General features: G+C 37.6%; 1 protein-coding gene across 4 annotated transcripts in view; it reads right to left on the bottom strand.

Annotated features, from left to right (window-relative positions):
- Window positions 1–19,606, bottom strand: part of slit2 (slit homolog 2 (Drosophila)) — a 90,305-nt gene that overhangs the window by 22,610 nt on the left and 48,089 nt on the right. For 3 of the 4 annotated variants that reach the window (XM_073864337.1, XM_073864336.1, XM_055205446.2), the window contains exons 5-17: window positions 16,869–16,940; window positions 16,400–16,471; window positions 14,029–14,100; window positions 13,183–13,346; window positions 12,713–12,845; window positions 9,016–9,087; window positions 8,851–8,922; window positions 7,552–7,623; window positions 6,097–6,240; window positions 4,308–4,471; window positions 3,463–3,486; window positions 2,036–2,186; window positions 47–121 (exon numbers count right to left, since the gene is read on the bottom strand). In XM_073864337.1, coding sequence (XP_073720438.1) covers window positions 47–121; window positions 2,036–2,186; window positions 3,463–3,486; window positions 4,308–4,471; window positions 6,097–6,240; window positions 7,552–7,623; window positions 8,851–8,922; window positions 9,016–9,087; window positions 12,713–12,845; window positions 13,183–13,346; window positions 14,029–14,100; window positions 16,400–16,471; window positions 16,869–16,940 — 1,287 coding nt within the window. The remainder of the gene's footprint in view (window positions 1–46; window positions 122–2,035; window positions 2,187–3,462; window positions 3,487–4,307; window positions 4,472–6,096; window positions 6,241–7,551; window positions 7,624–8,850; window positions 8,923–9,015; window positions 9,088–12,712; window positions 12,846–13,182; window positions 13,347–14,028; window positions 14,101–16,399; window positions 16,472–16,868; window positions 16,941–19,606) is intronic. The other variant, XM_055205447.2, reaches the window with a different exon arrangement.

The following is a 19,606-nucleotide window of genomic DNA, read 5'->3' as shown; positions in this document are numbered from 1 at the left end:
TGGAAAAGAAGGAGAAAGCAACAAAGAGAGAGAGAGAGAGACTTACATTTTGCGCAGCTGTGGCAGCTTTTTAAAGATTCCTGTAGCCTCCAGCACCGTAAATTCATTATTGTTCAAGCGACTGTGTGGAAAAACACACAAAAACTAATTGTCAGTTATTTGAGTAATTAATCAAATTAGTTATTATGTGTTGCTGGATGCCGTGTTCAAGTTTGGCACATTGTCCTTACAAATATGGCAAAGATGCTAAAAACCAAAACTGAGAACATTTAAAGTCGTCCTCACTAGAAATGCTCAAAAACAAGCCAAATAATGTTTGAATTTAAATCTAAAAACTGGTCCAGGGAATAGGGCAGTGGCGGCTGGTGACTTCTTTTTTTAGAAGCGCACGATGCGAAGTTCGTCACAACATGTATGTAGCTTGTCATGTGTGTGGTTCGTAATTTCAAAATATGTGTTCTGCGCTTTGAGAGATGGTGTGTGCATCACGTGTCATGCCAAAATAAGTGCCTGCTGCAGATGTGTCTAAAGGGTTTATGATAAAAGAGATGCTCGCGTTTGCAAGATACTCGCATAATCTCATGCGTAATCAGAGTTTTCTGTTAAGGGAGTGTCTTGCGTGTATTTTTTGAACATGAACGTCTCTTTTATCATAAACGGTTTTGACGCGTGTGCAGCAGGCACTTATTTTCACAAAACACGTGATGCACACAGGATCTCTCGACACGCAGGACACATATTTTGGAAAAGGGAACCACACACATGACAATCCGAACACTTATTTTGAATTAGCGCATCCTCGGATGAGCAGTCACGAGCCGCCTCTGGAATAGGGTATAGCAAATATCATAGTATGAAAATCAATGCGCTTATAAAAAGCCCTCACTAAAACAGCTTAAAAAGTTTCTGTGCATTTTTGTAATGAAAATGTATGATTCGTATGAAAAAAACAACAACGACGAAACCCAACCCCTAACCCACACCTATCCCCAACGTCATAGGGGTCAAGGCAAATCGTACAAAAACGTACAAATGTGGTCATATGAATGAATACAAATTTGCCAACTCGTAAATATGTACTTATTCTTGTGAGATAGCGTTAAAAGCACAGGTATATACTGTATGTTTGGATATAATACATTTTGGATATAAGAAATATGCATATGTATAGGATGTACTTCCTTGCATTTACTGTAAATTTAAGTAAACTTGCAAAAATGCATTTTAATGATATTGTATTTTTATACTGGCTTCGGAGGAGTTAACAACATGGCCTTACTCAGTCGATATTAAAAAAATCAAGGTGATATTATCATAATGTTCTTTACACTGTGTATTACTGGCATTTCTTTTGTCTATTGTCCTCTTAACTCTTTCCCCGCCATTGACGAGTTATCTCGTCAATTAAGAAAAAAACGAGAAATTGCATAAAAAATGGGTTCCTGATTAATTTTTATGTTAATCTGCAATACCATGATTATCTACTTACCCAATTTATAAAAAAACTGAAGCCAAAACATTATTTACTAATTTTAAACTCTGTGTATGTTTTGATAATTGTACTGAATCTGATCACCAACAAAAAATCCTTCACAAAAATTCAATTATTTCAGCTTTTTGCTAAAAAAATTTTTTTTTAAAGAAAAATATGAAAAAATATAGATATGATGAAATGTTTTTTTTCCCCGTTTTGTTTGTTTGTTTATTGTTTGTTTGAAAGCAGAGGGTCTGTTCTTTCATTTGATATATTTGTATGTTTATATATTTTTAGAAGAAAAATTTCCTGGAAGGCATTTTGCGAAACTTTTGTGAAAATCACAAAAAATGTTGGCGGGCAACTTTTCAAAAAATTGCCGGCGGGGAATGAGTTAAGATGAATCGCTTGTTGTATTTCTCAAACTGCTTTAGATAAAAGCATCTGCTAAATGCATAAATGTAAAGCAAATACTACATAAATGACTTAAATGAAAAAAATAAACTTTTCTGTTTTTAAAGACTGGGTCACAAATGCGACTTTTAAATGTAACGCACTCACAGTTCTGCTGTATACTGAGGTATGTGATCTGGGATCTTAGTGAGTTTTTGTCCAGAACAGTCCACTGTGGTTCCTTCACAGCGACATTTCTCTGGGCAGGCCAGGTCAGCGAAGCAGTCCCCACCGAGTTTAGACCGGTAGTCTTCCACACCTATACACATGACCACACACACACAAAACATTACACACCAGACAATAACAAAGACAGATTGTATGAAACAAACAAATCGCACAAAGCATGAGAAAGAGAAAGAGAGACTTAATGGGGTCTAGGCAAAAAGGTACAGTGCTAAAGGTTAAGGATCACTGGGCATGAAACGTTAAAGGTTAATTGTGCTAGACCAGAGGAAACTCAGTTATCACCATGGCAACATGCTATCAGCATCATCATAATAACTATATCAACACGCAAAGCCATGCTGATATACTAGCCATGACTTTTGAGTGTTGTGCACACGCACACACATACACACTTACATGTAGACAAACACATGACGCACATACTCTTAACATACAATCAAACAAAGACAAAACACACACACATATATTTTGTCGCTTGTTGCTTGCCATGCTGTAGATGCTGCAAGACCTTCCATGGTGCTTGACAGAACCATGTATTAGTCCGAGTCGGCAACCACATGGTTAGATCAAGCACAAAGGAAAACCCCGCTGAATTTCCTCCACAAGACACAGAGAAAGAAAGGGAGAGAGAGAGAGAGAGAGAGAGATACTAAAGGTTAAAGGATGGGTTTCTACTTTATGTAGGTGGAATAAACCAATAGGAATGTCTTAACAGATGTGGAATGAGTGTATGAATATTGCAGCAGTAAATAAATACATAAACCACCTGTTACACCATATAATCCACACACATTCAGTATAGTGTATTTCACATAGATTTGGGTTGCTGGTTTGTGATTCACTGGGGTTGAGGTGGAGGGGCTTGCTGGGTGTCATCTCACTAATTTGGGTGGAGGGGGTCTTTGCTGTGATATAGTTTACTTACACTTATTGATATGATGAATCCCTGAGTGTGTGTGCGAGAAAGGAAGAGAGAGACAGAGTATGTCACACTCGCACACATGTGCACATTGGCGGACACCTGTGTGTCAGACCCATGCCAGCAGGTGCGAAATGTGAGCATGCACACACCAATCCACTGCAGGAACAGCAGATTATCATTTGCATTGTGCATTGTGTGATCACCTAACATTTATTCAACATAAAAACATTTTGGTTATTCACATGACACGTGCTGTCCGTAACGTTCACAATGGTGCTGTTCTCCGCAGTCAAAATCTCAACACATCACACTTGTGTACTTCAGGCAGGGTGTTCATCCAGCATACCATGTTTGCATGTGTGAGTGTGTCCAAAAACTTTAGTGAAGTACGCACACAAGCAAAATGTCTAGTAGTCGGACATACCTGGTATAAAGTATTGCTCTTTAGCTATACAAAGAGAGATGAACAAAACTGAGAGGAGGACCGTGTGTGTGTCTTTGGATCAATAAATGAATATGAAAATTGATCTGAGAATCTTGCTCATTTATAACCCAGAATTGATCGATACTCAACTGATAGACAGTACACTAATATTGCACACACATACAGTATTTGCATTCAAATTTGTAAATTGCCTAGTAAAGAGGATAATGCAGAGATCCCTTATATCTACCCAGTCTCATGTAGATGCGTATAATGGCACAAAGTGTAAAAACTTGTGCAATACATTCATCAAATTCCAATTTGGTGTGCATATGATACGCCAGTTCACTTAATACATCGCATATTTTTTTGTTGCTTTTCTAAATTTGTATCTGTTTTTTTAAACCATTTTATCGCTTCGGTTTGGGGTTAGATTTGAGATTTGCTTTAGGATGTTGTTAAATAAATAGGTTTCTCCATGTTTTTGTCTATTTTTAAGCCATGGTCGCTTGGAGTTGGGGTAAGAATTGGGGTTCGGATGTCATTTTATGTAACAAAAAGTTGTTCTAACACCAAAACCATGCGACAATGGTGAAAAAATTGAAAAAAATTGAGAAACCAAAACATAAAACGACAAAAAAAGATGCGCTGTATTAAGTAAATTGGAACGATTGGTGTATCATATATCTGCCAAATTGGAATTTGGCGTATGTATTGCACGAGTTTTCACACTTCGTGCTATTTATACGCATCTTCATGAGACTGGGTTGCTTATATTTTAAGTAAGCAATTTACACATTCAACACATTTAAAGCTTATCTAGTAATGCATGTGTGTTTATTTACCTGAACAGCGGAACTTTTTACTCTTGATCTGACCGATGCGTTTGTTGGCAAGACGACGGGGACTGGTGCATCGGGCACCACTGGTCTCAATCGGGTTGTCTTGCAGATAGTCAGCAAGCCACTTCAGATGGCAATCACACATAAAGGGGTTCTGGGCAAGGTGACTGACAAAGAGAATTAAATATGGTTCTTTATTAGAACATATAGGAATGAAGGTCGTATTAAAGGGGTATGTCCACCAAAATACTTTTAAATGTTTACTCCTAACTTAACGACCAGCTTGAAATATGACAGTGTGCCGGCATTGTAATCTATAGTACTGTGCAAAAGTCATACGCCCCATTCAGACAGCCAACGACAAGCAGTAGCAGAGCGACGCAATCTCATTCATTTCAATGGAAACCTGCCGACTTCCGGCGACACGAGCGAAAGTGACCGTTGGCAACCGTATGGGCATGTCCAGCGACGCGAGAAAGTTAAGAAAAGTTTAACTTTATGCAAATGTCTATGCGACTTTCGGGAGCGACTACCAATGAGAACAAAGCAGTGGAGTTCACGTCATCCTTCTCTCGTCAGTTACTGGCGTGGACGGTACTCATTTGTTTATGACAAGCAGATTTAGAAACGCCTCATTGAAAGAGACAAGCGACAAACAGCAATAATGTCGCTGGCTGTCTGAACGAGGGGTTAGGCCACCAAGCCACCATTACATTTGTTGTTTTGGCAATGATATAGTGATCATATATAATTGTTTCTCATTCTTTTTTATTAGAATATAACCAGAAATTACAAGAAATTTTAATGTAGTGTTAAAAACAGTATAAAAGTATAAGCTGAAATGTCAAGTATTTAGGGTAAACTCCCCTTCCACTTGAGCAATAGCAGGCAACTGCAGGTTCTCTTAAACCTAAATAAAATTAAATGCTAATTTCTAATTCTAATCAAATGACTTCAGGACTTCAGTCTTCTCAAAAAGCTCAAGATGTGTTTCGTTCCAAGAAAAGAAGACATTTAGTTATGAAAATTATTTTGTTTTTAATTTTGTGTACATAGTTTTGTATGTTCTGTTTGTATCTTAATTAAAAGAGTGGGAAAAAAATATAGATGCACATTAAAGTTTGCTAAAACAACAAAGCTGGTGGTGGTGGCCTAATGTTGCGTTCAGACCAGCCGCGGTAGAGGCGTCAAGCGCGAGTGATTTCAATGTTAAATCAATGTAAAGACACTTTGACGCACGTCTGGAGGTCTCGCGGCGCGAATGAGGCGTTTAGCACAGCGGGGTAGACGCAATTCCGCCTCATGGCAAGTATTGAGAGTTGCTGCGAGAAACGCGTAAGTTGAAAAATGTGAACTTTGGCGGTTAAAACGCCACGTTAACCAATCAGGAGCTTCCTCTAGTAGAGACGTGATTACAGGAAGTGAGCGGAGTCGCAGAAGCCCCTCCCATGACGCAAATTTCCGCGTGAATGTCTTAATAACTAGAATTAGAGGCGAGAATGAACCGAGTACACTCAAAATGTTCAAGGGTCCAACTACGCACGGTAGACGCGAATTTGACGTCTGGTGTGAACCCACGGTAAGACTTTTGCACAGGACTGTATAGCAAGGTTACTCAACTTTGAAAAGCTCAGGGGCCACAAATTAGGATCCCTTTAACCACAATGCCACCATGTCATGGCAACATTATCACTTTAGTCATTTCCGCTGGAAACTTTAAAGGTCTCTATTTAATTTCTTTTTATATTATTTATTTTCCTATAAGCATTATTTTTTCCTTTGAGAAACTTACAGTGTTTGGATGGCTCGAAGAGAAGAAAATGTTCCCTTTGCAATCGTCTGGAGTTTGTTGTCATAAAGTGAGAGAAGATTCAGATTCTGCAGGTCTTGAAAAGAATCCACACGCAAACAGTTGATTTTGTTTGCATTTAGCAACCTGTAGGGACAAACATTCAGACGTGCATACAAATCTTTGGGTAAACAGTCAAATCTATGCATGCACTTTAAATTGAGACAATATAAATATCATCTGTAAATGGATTAACATCTGAAAACAAACAAATGAGCAAGGCTTTAAAATACATTTTTCCTGTGGACTCATTTATACAGCGCCTTATGGGAAAACAAATTTCTGGGTAAACAGAATCTTTCATTTACAAAGCAGCTTTTACATAAAAAAAATGTATGCTCCACATCTTTAATACAGTGATAAAACTGTTTGCGTCTGTGTGTATGTTTGAAAATGTCATTAGAAATATAGTCACAGAGTTGAAACGGACATTAGGGGTTTCCTTACTGTTAAAAATAGCACATAAATTGGTCAAATTATGTTTACTCATGTCAGCACACATGTGTGTATGTGAGAGTTATGTTGAAATGATGGAGTTTGGTTAGGCCTCAGGAAATATCATTAACCTGGTATGAAAACAAAAAAATATATAGACCGTTTCAGCAGTAACAACATAAACAAATCGCTTTCGTGGAACACACATAACTTGATCCTTGTCTTTAGGAAACCAAACATTTGTTATTTTCGACGAGGTATTTGTTCCAGAGTTCATTTTAGCCGCTAGTCAGACCATTAAACAAACAGAAACCGGAAGTAAAGTTTCGACCAGATGCGTAACCGCGACAATGGATGTGCGGCCAATGAAATATAAGGTGGCTTTAATGAAAACTAAAAACCAAGCTTAAAGTCAATTTTTTTAATTTTTTGATCTTTTTTTCTAGATTAAATCACCTATAATTTCAAAAAATTCAGAAGAAAATAACATTTATATCTTTAGTACTGATAGAATGTTAAATAAGACATAATATATAATTAGATTATAAGATTTATATACGATATAAAACTTACAGTATTATAAGACAGGGTTGACAGGTGACTTCCACATTAGTTACTTCTAGTTGTTAGTTCTTATCTCTAAAATGTGTAATTCATGACTCTATATGACCTTCAATAAACATCTCTGTTCACTCTGACATGGATTGCATGCATGTGCATGTGTTGTTACTGTCTACTTAAACCCGTATAAATACTTGGATTACCATGCATTTCCTAAAACACAATCCTAGCTCCCCCACACATACAGCAGATGTGTACGTGTGTGAGTTTGTGTGCATCTGTGCTGTCTGTCAGCAGGAGAACTAGTGAAGCTTACTGTCCTCTCCTAACAGTGCACACACAAACACACACAGCTCCCTACGGTCCCTTCAAGCCTAAAATCGTAAAATGTACATTACTCACAGTAGCTGCAATGAGAAGAGTCCATCAAAAAGGCCTTTGGGAAGTTCAGTGATTTTATTCCCATATAAAACCCTGAAAGGCAGAGGCACAAAGGAATATTTAATAATAGCAAAGATTAAAGATGTTCATTACCCACCCACAAACACAACCATTATTCAAAAATGGTTCCTCAAGCTGGAGCAAAAGTGCATCACTTGAAATTATTCCAGGACCATCAATGACAAATCATATTTAAAGCTAAATGTAAAACCAAAAAGAATGCGAACAATAATCTTCTTTTGACAAATACAATGTATCTATTACAGCTCATATCCATTATGTTATCCTAATAGTCCATTACCCTATGCAAGCTAAAGATGTTACTGTAGTAAGGGTGAGGATTATTAGGAAATACGTGAGTAATCTGAAAAGGTCAGACAGGGCTAAAACATTTCTTGGCATTGTAACATTAAAATGAATAATTGCATTGTGCATTTGACCATATGGTAAAATGCTACATTCAAACAGGCCCACACGAAATCATCCGCACGCGTAGAGCTCCTCAATAAGCTCAGGAGATTTCCCAAAATACTGGAAAGAAAATTCTACACATTTTGTGTGTAATTATTTTTGGCTGATACGATGATGCTTTCAGCACCAATTAAGCATGCATGACTCCCAGCTCTCTTTTAACAGATTTTATCATGTTTAAATACATTTCGAGGGCAGTATATGAGATATTTCATTGCTGTGATGTCATATCAGGACTTTGTATGTCTTTGGCCATGCTACACTTGAATTGGACGAGGTTGTATTTTTTCAGGAGGAGAGATTGTAAATGGCTGGCTGGTGTTCCTAAGAGGCCGGTCCGGAGGGACTGACAAAGAGAGGGAGCTGTTTCGCCCACTAGGTTCTGGCTCATTGGATCCCGGTTAGTAAAGTAAACCAAAGAAAATACAGAGACCGGGGGAGCGGGACACGGACACATACTGTACACCCCCCGCCAAGCAGACGCACAGTAAAAATGTCAGGCCAATACAAACAGTTGTATGCATTCAAGTCAGCATGTATCATTTTTTAAAGCATGTAGCCGTATCTAAACATTCTTTAAAGGTGTTACATTGAAATGATGACCGTCTTATATGTCTGAATGGATAGGCTGGGTTGAGTCAGATCGTGTCCTGTTCTCTAAGAGCTTGAATGAGTCAGATCATTAATAATTGAAAGAAAGATGGAAGCTTAATATAACTCTTACATCCTCTTCTCACGCACACACACACATATGCAGTAGGCCTACTGTATATAAATATATATACTCACAGAGAATTCAAAGATCTGAGACCTTGAAAGGAATCCGACGCCACTTCGGTTATTTGGTTATTACTCAAATCTCTGAAAAAAGGCAGAAAATGATAGGGAGGTGAGGTATCAGTGTGTTTTTGTGCGATTGTGTGTGCTCGTGCGCTCACATGGACACACACTCACATTCTCCGCAGTCTCTTGTAAGGTGAGAACGCTCCTGGTGGGATTATCTTGATGGAATTCTGCTCCAGTCGGCTGTGAACGGACAAAGAATAAATCGGCAAATGAATGGAACGTATAATCCAAATTACAGAAAGGTGAGGGAATTATAAATTTTAGGCACTGACGTGCCATTGAGACGTTTTTTGAAGAGTAAGAGAACAATGGTGAAGTTTGGGAGAATATATATATTAAAGGTCACGTTCTTTCTGATCCCATTTTTTTAACTTTAGTTAGTGTGTAAAGTTGCTGTTAGTGCATAAATAATACCTGCAAAATGACAGCCCTCTACTTCCTGGTTGAATGACGTCAATAAAAGAGTTTTTGACTAAACCCCGCCCACAGGAATACTTCCGTCACCAGCTTTGGCTCAAACGGCTCTGCTAAGCTAAGTTGCTGTCGAATCAAAACACACTCAGAACTCGTTACGTACTTCTGAAGGAGGGACTTCATAGTACAAGGAGGACATCAGCCCATTTTGAGACCAGTGAAAACAGCGGTATACAGATAAGTAAATTGTGTGAAAAATACTAAGTTTTGAACACATGAACACGTTATATTGCGCACTTTAAACACGATCAAAGCTTCAAAAACACAGGAAGAACGGGACCTTTAATAAAAAGCTGTGTAACAGCTGTGTATGTTTGCTGTAGTTCTATTTTGAGCTGGTGCCAGGTTCTGTTGTGTTTATTTGCAGTCGTTGTTCAATCTGGTACAAATCTCTGTTCTGGGAAAATTTTTTAATTATCAACTTAAAATTGCTGTAAACAAACACACGCAGAAACATTGACTAAACAATGAAACCTTAAGTGTGTGCCTTCTGTGCCCCATACTCTTAAAGGATTAGTCCATTTTCTTAAAAAAAATCCTGATAATTTACTCACCACCATGTCATCCAAAATATTGATGTCTTTCTTTGTTCAGTTGAGAAGAAATTATGTCTTTTAAGGGAAACATTCCAGGATTTTTCTAATTTTAATGGACTTTAATGGACCCCAACACGTAACAGTTTTAATGCAGTTTAAAATTGCAGTTTCAACTGAGTTTCAAAGGACTTTAAACGATCCCAAACGAGGCATAAGGGTCTTATCTAGCGAAACGTTTGTCATTTTTGACAAGAAAAATAAAAAATCTGCACTTTTAAACCACGTGCCAGCTGACCTCACGTAATACGTCATCACGTCAATAGGTCATGACGTATGTGAAACTATGCCCCACTGTTTACAAGTGTGGAGAAAGAGGACCGTTTCAATGTTGTTGTATGTCGAATGATACTAATTAATGTCTTTGTGTCAGTTTATTGTTTAAAATGGTCTGCAAATGTGCGTTTCATATATGTAACACGTGACCTTTCGGCGTCATTGCGCAATTGTGTGGGGTCGCGCTGTCGCGTCGCAGGACCGGAGATGGATGAGAAGTTGTGGTTTAAAAGTGCATATTTTTTATTTTTCTTGTCAAAAATGACAGTCGTTTCGCTACATAAGACCCTTACGCCTCGTTTGGGATCCTTTGAAACTCTGTTGAAACTGCAATTTTAAACTGCATTAAAACTGTAAAGTGAGGGTGTCCATTAAAGTCCATTAAAATGAGAAAAATCCTGGAATGTTTTCCTCAAAAAACACAATTTCGTCCCGACTGAACAAAGAAAGACATCAACATTTTGGATGACATGGTGGTGAGTAAATTATCTGGATTTTTATTAAGAAAATGGACTAATCTTTTAAAAAGGAAGGTTATAAAAGTGCTCCTGAAGCACTGCCCTAAAAAAACATTTTTGGTTCTCCAAAGAACCAACAATGAAAACTTTAGGAACCTTAAATAGGTTTTACCCCATCAAACAAAAAATGTCATGCCATTGGTTGAGGAAAAATACACAATGTTTCCATAGCCCACTACATAAACCATAGTTTTATCATTTTAATATTTAATATATCTAATATCTGCTGTTCTTTATCCATCAGTGAAGGCAACAATAATGAATTAAGAAGCATAAGTATTACTCATTCAGTACTATAGTAATCAACAAAGACCATTGCTTATTATAACTAACATCTCTCTTCTCCCTGTCTCTCACTCTCTTGCCCTCTCTCTTCTCTCTGACAGTAAATATGTCATAAATCAGATAAGCTTTCCAAAGTTGACATAGCATGAAAATCAGGCTCCCACATAGGTGGATGAATACACACATACACACACATTTCATTCAACCAGAGCCAAATGAAATAATCCGACTCATCTGCCAAAGCCCCGCACGCAGCCATCAGAGGAAGAAAAATGAAAGGATGACAGATGGAGAAAAGACAGAAGAGAAAAGACAGACAATGACCCTGGCACAGAGACATAACAGTTAAAAGATCTGGCGTCTCAATCCGGGCTCCGTTGGCAGAGCGTTGGCCCTCAGATGAGATGCCATTGATAAAATAAATCCATTTCCACGCTGAATTAATGTGCGTGACTTCAGCATGACCTCCGTAGTTAAAATATTTGATACAGAATACAACCCAGCACTCAACACCAACCCAACACCATCCTAACCGAATCTAAAAGATGATGTATAGACAGTGGAGTCTTACCAGACCTTATTGGTATTCTGGATGCTGGTTCTTTACTATTCTTTTATTCTAGCTTAACCAGCTGGACTCCCTTGGTTAATCAGCGTCTTTTATTCACTTTTTTCTGTTAACCACCATTGCTAAACTGGTCCAACACAATCTCAGAAAAACAAGAGCTGTCACTGTGGTGGTACCTTTTGAAAAAGTACACATTGGTACCAAATGTATACATATTTGTACTTAAAGGGTACATGGAAGAGTAACATCCCAGGTTTTTTTGTGGGCATGACTTTTGGATTAATCTATATAGTAATTATGTTCACTTTCAAATGATAGCAAAGAGATTCCTAAAATAAATAATATCATCAGGTCTTTTTTGTATCTAAAGTGAATACAGAGATGATCAAAGTCAAAGCAAGCAAGCAGATATTTCTGTGTTAAATAATACGCATAGTATCTATAATCATTCATTTCAGTGTTTTTCTTGTTATAAATTAACGTTTAATGAATTGTAAGCTGAAAGCTTAGTTTTTATAATTTGCAGTAACAATCACAAATTATTTGTCATTTCTCATTTGTCGTTTTTTTGGGTCATGACTGCTTTGACGCGATAAATCTCCAAATTAAATAAAAACACTGACTTGTAGCTGGGGTTTCCAAGGCAGGATCACCTTTGCGGTATATTTTTAGGTTTAGTTATCAAAAAGTTTTTTTGTGTGATGTTCTGTAGATCGTGGCTTTAAAAATGTTATAATTAAACAAATGTTGCCTTACATTTTACCTTAAAAATATATAAATGCATCGTCTGTTTTGTCTTTGTTCATCACTTGAAATACAGTTTTGGTCACTTTCTCAGAAAGTTGTTTATGTGTGCTGCTTGTGAAAGAAAATAAAAGTTACCAATTTGTACCTGGTCTGACCCCCTCCCAACCCATGCACACACATAGATGATTCGACTATCGGTCGACTATGGAAAGATTCGACAATTCTGATTCGAATATGTAAATCCTTAGTCGAGGTCACTCCTAATATGCAGTATAATATAATTGTGTCGGAGAACTTATATATAATTAAGATTAAAGTGTATTGTATGTCTGCATTTTACTCACATCTCAGTGATGGTCTCCGGCAGGCTGGTGGGTATCTCAGTCAGTCCTTTCCCCCGGCAGTCCACTATGTTATTACTGCAGGTGCACAGTTCAGGACACTGCAATACACTACAGGACGAGTGAGACTGGGGTCCTAAAACACACACATAAAGACAAAAATTACATGAGTCCTGGAATAATAAGCTATGCAATAAAACACCTTTTTAAATAGAGTAGTTGTGCAGAAACTGCAATATGAAAACAAAATCCAATTTAAAGTAAAGAAACTTTTTGCCTGCGTTTTTTCTGCACAAATATCTTTTGTGCCTCTATTGAAGTCTTTATAGCATGATAAAAGAAACATAAAAAGCCCAACAATGGACAGAATATAAAAGATTCAACAACAAAACAGCTAAATTATGCATTTATTCTCTCTTACACACACACACAAGCCTTTATCTCCTCTAAACAAACCGCATAAATTGACTCACCTGTACAGATAAACTCTTTCTTCTGAACCTCTGCAATATTGTGGCCCCTCAGGGGGGGCGGGGCCATACACTGTGTGTAGAGCCCAAGGCGGGGCCTCTGTCTCAGCCAATCAGAGAGCCAAGCCACATGACAATCACATAGCAGATTATTAGAATGCAGGCGACTGAGAAATGAAAGAAAAAGAGAGAGAAATAGGCATTTAAAGGACCACTAGCAGTCGATGCAGAGACGTCAATAAAACCTGTGTTTGTGTGCAAGAGTGTGTGTGTGTGTTATTGATTTTGCATCAGAATTTCATGTTCATTAATTAATGTCCTGTACTCGCCGACATCGCAGTTAACCAGCACACACACTTTTTGCTGTATTTTGTGTTGTCAGCTCCTTTAGAATTGACTTCTGGTTCCTTCTCTTTTCTATACAAAATTATTGCCACAAACTGAATGTCTTATCCTTTTAAAACACTGTGATATTGCGCACATGACACATAACTAAAGTGAACACTAAAGCAACTGACACTGATTGCTTGTTACTTCTCTCCATCTTATGTTTTCTTTCACATAGACATTTCGTTAACACAGGCCAGAATATTGATATGGCAATTAGCCACTTTAGTTCATCACGTAAATGGGATTAAGTCATGATCACACACAAAGGACTCTAATCTACCAAATGTATGCTAATGTAACATACATATTAATGCGGTTATTATACGCTATTATCCCATAATGACACTTATTAAGGGCCAGGACGATAATTACCGCATAAGATGCCAACGACAGTCTGAAGGACTAGTTTAATGAAAATTCTGCGTGTATGTGTGCTGTGTGAGGAGATGAGGTACTCACAATGTCCTGAGCTTGGGCATGTGGTTAAAACTAGCCACTGACAGACGAGAGATATTGTTGTTGTTCAGTGTGCTGTGAAACAGAGAAAAACAACACTTTTCATATTTCAAGAAGCAATAATGAGACTTTTATCCCCAAGCCAGTATGCATTTCTTCAGAAGAATGGCCAAGCTGTGGGCATATGCACGCAATGAAAATAAATAGTATACATTATTGTCCCTAATGCTAATAATAGTAAAAACACAATCGAAGTAAAAGTCATTCTTAGTTGGAAGAACATGAGAGCAAATCAATTGAGAAAATGTTTAATTTATGTAATATTAGGTTGCAATATATGTGCGTGTGCATGTGTCCCTGAGATTATGTGCGGGGATCCACTTTGTTGATGCACATCTGCTATTTGATACAGAGATTTTGTCTCCCAAATCCCATTCTGTCCATATGTGACAAATCATCAAAGTAATATATCATAATACAATAATCTAGCATAATCTTATTTATCAACATCTATTCCATTCTTTAAAACAGGATTACTGAACTAATCCTGCTTTTGTACTGTATATGCACTTTATACAATTATTTAGCACATACTGCTGCCATGATCTTATTGAGACCCAAACACGAAGTATACACTAAGGCCCTGTTTACATTAGAGCATTTGCGTTTTAAAACGGCATTTTAAAATGAAAACGATCCTCGTTTATACTGTCATTTTAAAAAGAATCTTCATCCACACTATACACGACCATAAACGCACGAAACATGACCAATCACATGACTGGGCATGCGCATAAAAGTGTAAAATAACTTATTACTCTAATAATAGCTTACCTTTGCGCATTTATGCAGCCTAGGGGTGTGCGATATTGACAAAAATTAATAACTGGGTCCTTTGCTGGCAACTACAACAGACACTATTTTTGAACCTATAAAAATGTGTTTGGGAAAGTCTTATATTGTTCTAGCTTCCCCCTACAACATATTAATATGATTAATAGGTTAATTTTGATGTTATAACCAAACAGAAAGGTCTTTTTGATTTAAAAAGGAAGCATTCAAGTGAACAGTACTAAACAGTTAGTGAACTTGAAGCAAAAATAAATTTCAGCAAATGCAAACTTCAATCAAACATAATAAGAGGTAAAGTAAAGCTTTAGCCTACAGAAATGCTTATTGCGTTAATTTTTAAAAGTGTGCGAGGTCCGTGCACGTCCTCCGAGTCCGCTAGCAACACAGAAATAGCAAAAAAGCGCAAGCAGATAAACGAGCATTAAATATTAATGACGTTGATTTTATTGTTTTTATTAATTTATATTCACAAAACTTATCAACAAAACATTGGTTAAAATTAAGAGACAAATTATATGAAATGAAATTCATTTAAAAGTAGCAAACGAAACTTAAATTAAACTCAAAAATAATGTCTGACCCATATCAATTTTCCCTTCATATTGGCCTTTACAACGCCCTATATGGCATTTAAAATGACAGTCTATCTTTCGTAATAAGCTAACATAAATATAAAACATAAATATAAAACATACATTATCTATAAGGATACAAGTTAAAACAATCTGACATAGCGTTTATAATAGCTGGTTGGTAGATGTCTACTACTTTTGCCAAAACCTCCGTTGCAAACCTCCATTTACCTGAATAAAAATAATTTTTACTTTGAAAATGATGCGCTGTCACTTTAACATCAGCTGACCGTTTACACAAGACTCCATCTATGTTCATTTACACTGCAGGGTAACGTCTGATTTCTCAAACTAAAACATAGTGTTCTGCGTTTACGAACGACTCCAGTTATGAGGGTCGAAAGCGGTGGCATAGTGTAAATGAAAGGCTTAAACGTGGCAAAAGTAATGTGTTTTAATAGGTAAACGCATTAATGTAAACATAGCCTATACAAAGAAGTCTGAAAAATCCATACTACAACATCATTAATATACAATAATAAATGAGTTCCTGTAGTTCAGTTGATAAAGCCTTGTGTTAGCAACACAAAGGTCAGGGGTTTGATCCGAGATCACACATACTGATATTTTTGGGATAAAAGCGTCTTCCAAATGCATTAATTTACTTCTATTCTGCGTTGTTACAAGCAGCTTTAGAGAAAATACAGGCAGTAGACAAAACAGAAACGTATGAAATATATAGAATAAATAGTATAACTCCCATAACTGCACTGGTATAATGTTTTAATAAGATCTGTAAGTTTGTTATATCAATTTCTTCTTAAAACAAGTTTCTGAAAAATCCCAAAACCAATGTGGCCCGTCTTTGACCCCACGTCAAACCAGATCTCCGCAGTGGGCTTAATTCAAAAGAACACAATCATGCTCACACACATACACGGTACACTTACAGTACTTCTAAGTCCCGCATGGCTCTGAACGCTCCGTCTTCAATGCAGGAAATCTGATTATAGTCCAACTGCCTGAGAGAGAAAGGGAGACAATAATGTTTGTTTTTGGCCAATTCTTCAGGTTGCTGTTCAATGGTCATGCTACTAACTGAATAATACACTCTCAAAAACACTGCTGATCTTTTGATAAACCCCATACGGCTATGTCCTATACTTCTCTTTTCCTTCACTCATCCGCTTGTGCCATGATACTATCTCTCTATCTCTCTCTCTGTCTCCTCATCTTTGTTCTTTCTTTTCCAGCATCAAGTCAATTGGTGTGCTGTGCTCTTCTCCCCAAATATCTACCTGGACTGCCCACTCCCCTATATGTCATTGTGTGTGTCTGGGCATCTCATTAAAGCCCACAATCATTAAATCACCGTGTCTGTCTCTTTCTGCATTTCACACATGCATACAGAAGACTCACAGGTTTTTGATCTCAGTAGCTCCTCTGAAGGCTTTTCTGGGAATCCCCTGGATTTGATTTTCACTCAGATCGCTGCAAAAGCACAGAGAAGGAGAACATTAGTAATCATAGGGAGCAATGAAGATTATAGATGTCTGTGTGATATTTAGTTCCTTTTAAGAAATGTAAGGTTAAAGAGAAAAGAAAGAGAAAGAGAGAAGATATTATACTAGTGGAAACCGAGTCAACATATAACTGAACACTTCATCAATATCTTCCAGTGGACATCTTCACATACAGTATTTATTTTTCTCTTTTGAGAAGAATAACAGGTAAAAAAATAAGGTAAATAGAAAAAAATGAGCAATAATAAAGCGGAAGTGTGCAGTTTGTATTTTGTTCAATCCTAGCAGAGATATTGATAACATTGGTTATTTAATAACACCTCTTGAATAGTAAGAGCTTCAGACTAAAGGCAGAAGGTCTGGACTCCGTAGCAGCTTTTATTTGCCATGAGTAAAGGAACCAATCACAGTTTGGTCATTAAAAAACTGACACTTAGGTCTCTTGAAAACCATAAGGAATCAGATGACGACTTTGAAACTCCCTAAGTGTTTCCAATTTTGTGTGCCTTATGGATCAGATTTACAACCAATGTATGTGCATGTGATTAAGCCTAATTCCCTTAAAGGTGCAGTGTGTAAATTTTAGGAGGATCTTTTGACAGCAATGCAGTATAATATAGTTAACTATATTATCAGTGGTGTATAAAGACCATACATAATGAACAGTATTGTTTTTATTACCTTAGAACGAGCTGTTTTTATCTGTACATTCACTGTGGGCCCCCTTACATGGAAGCCGCCATTTTGCGCCATCATGTTTTTACAGTAGCCCTAAACGGACAAAACGTTATACAGAGCGTGTTTGCCACTACGTTTTCTGAGACGATGACATGTTTGTCCTGTGACCGCTATCATAGCTTTTCTATGTGCTTCGAAAGGGAGGGGTGCAATTTGCAACCTTACCACTAGATGCCGCTAAAATCTACATAGTGCACCTTTAAAGGGACAGTCCACTTGTTTTGAAAAAAGGGGCGCATTTTCCAGCTCCTGTAGAGTTAAACATTTGATTTTTACAGCTTTGGAATCTATTTAGCTGATCTCCAGGTCTGGCGCTAGCACTTCTAGCATAGCCTAGCATAATCCACCGAATCTGACCAGACCATTAGCATCGCACTCAAAAATGACCAAAGAGTTTCGATATTCTTCCTATTTAAAACTTGACTCTTCTGTAGTTATATCATGTACTAAGACTGACAGAAAATTAAAAGTTGCGATGTTAAAGGCAGATGGCTAGGAACTATACTCTCATTCTGGCATAATAATCAAAGACTTTGCTGCCGTACCATGGGTGCAGCAGGCGCAATGATATTACGCAGCGCCCAAAAATAATCCCCTTGGTAACTTTCAATAGCAGGGGATTATTTAATTAATATCATTCCGCCTGCAAATGCGCAATACTAATGGTCTAACCAGATTCAATTGATTGTGCTAAGCTATGCTAAAAGTGGTACCGCCAGAACTGGAGATCAGCTGAATGGTCTCCAAAACAATAAAAATCAAGTGTTTAACTCTAGGGGAGCTGGAAAATTAGCCTATTTTCAAAAAAAGTGGAGTGTCCCTTGAGTAAACATGGCTCTGTATCATTTCCTCATTAGTTTGAGGATCACGATTCACGATCAACCCAACAATGCACTGGTAAATTGGCTTAACCAATAGTGTGAGTTTAGTGTGACTACTTGATGATCTGGCCAATAACAGAATGGGGGTAGTGTGCGGGAAGCCTGTTCGGTGCTGCAATCATGGTGAGCCTCAATAAATGTTTCAAAATAAAGTCCCCATTTTCATGCATCAGAGCAGACCCATAAACAGCCCGGGTAAAACTTCATCTCTCTGTAAAAATGTCATCCTGATGTGTGCTGTACGTGGACTGAATAGAAATTGTGTTTAATCAGGTTCATCTGCATCTGTACAAGACGCCGACGCCAGTGCATTTATTAGATCAGAACACTTCTACATTACGCCGCAAACATTATTCCAGCTGTCAAGCAGATGAGAGCGAAACAAACTTTGATGCAGACAATTAAACTATTAAATCAAACAATTAAAAACTGCAATAAACAGCCAATCGTAATAAAGCATCTGACCGTGTGCACCACACACATACACACAAAGACATGGCGGGGGCCGAGACACCTAGAGAGATCTTACACACACACACACAATTTCTGGCAGTATAGAGAGGAACACCCAGGAGGGCATCAAGAGCGGAGAAAGAAACTAGAGAATAAAAAAGGGAGAGAGAGGGTTGAATGATGACCCCTGAGCACCTTTAGAGGAAGTGCTTAATTCTCCCTTTTCCTCTTTTCAATAAATGAACAAAAACGAACAGAGGCTTAATCCTCTGCTTTTATGTCGCTCTCCATCTTTCACTTTCAGTCATTCCTCGTCACGCTTTTATTTTCTCCTGCTGTAGGGAAAAACTTTGTGTAACACAATAAAACGCTGAGATATGTCAAACTAAACGAATCAATTTTGTACACTCTTGCTTTCCTTCTGTAGTCGTGGGTCCACCTGCAGGACTTATGACCATTAATTCGCTCATTTATATGTAATTGCAGCTGCCAAAATGCTTGGACTTTCTCAAGAGGTCACATGATCAGACTTGAAGCCCCTGTCCCATGATCAGTTCTCCAT

Source organism: Misgurnus anguillicaudatus, chromosome 3, assembly GCF_027580225.2.
Source record: "Misgurnus anguillicaudatus chromosome 3, ASM2758022v2, whole genome shotgun sequence".
Lineage (NCBI taxonomy): Eukaryota > Metazoa > Chordata > Actinopteri > Cypriniformes > Cobitidae > Misgurnus > Misgurnus anguillicaudatus.
Note: the sequence above shows the minus strand (reverse complement) of the source record. Positions and strands in the feature narration are given on the sequence as shown.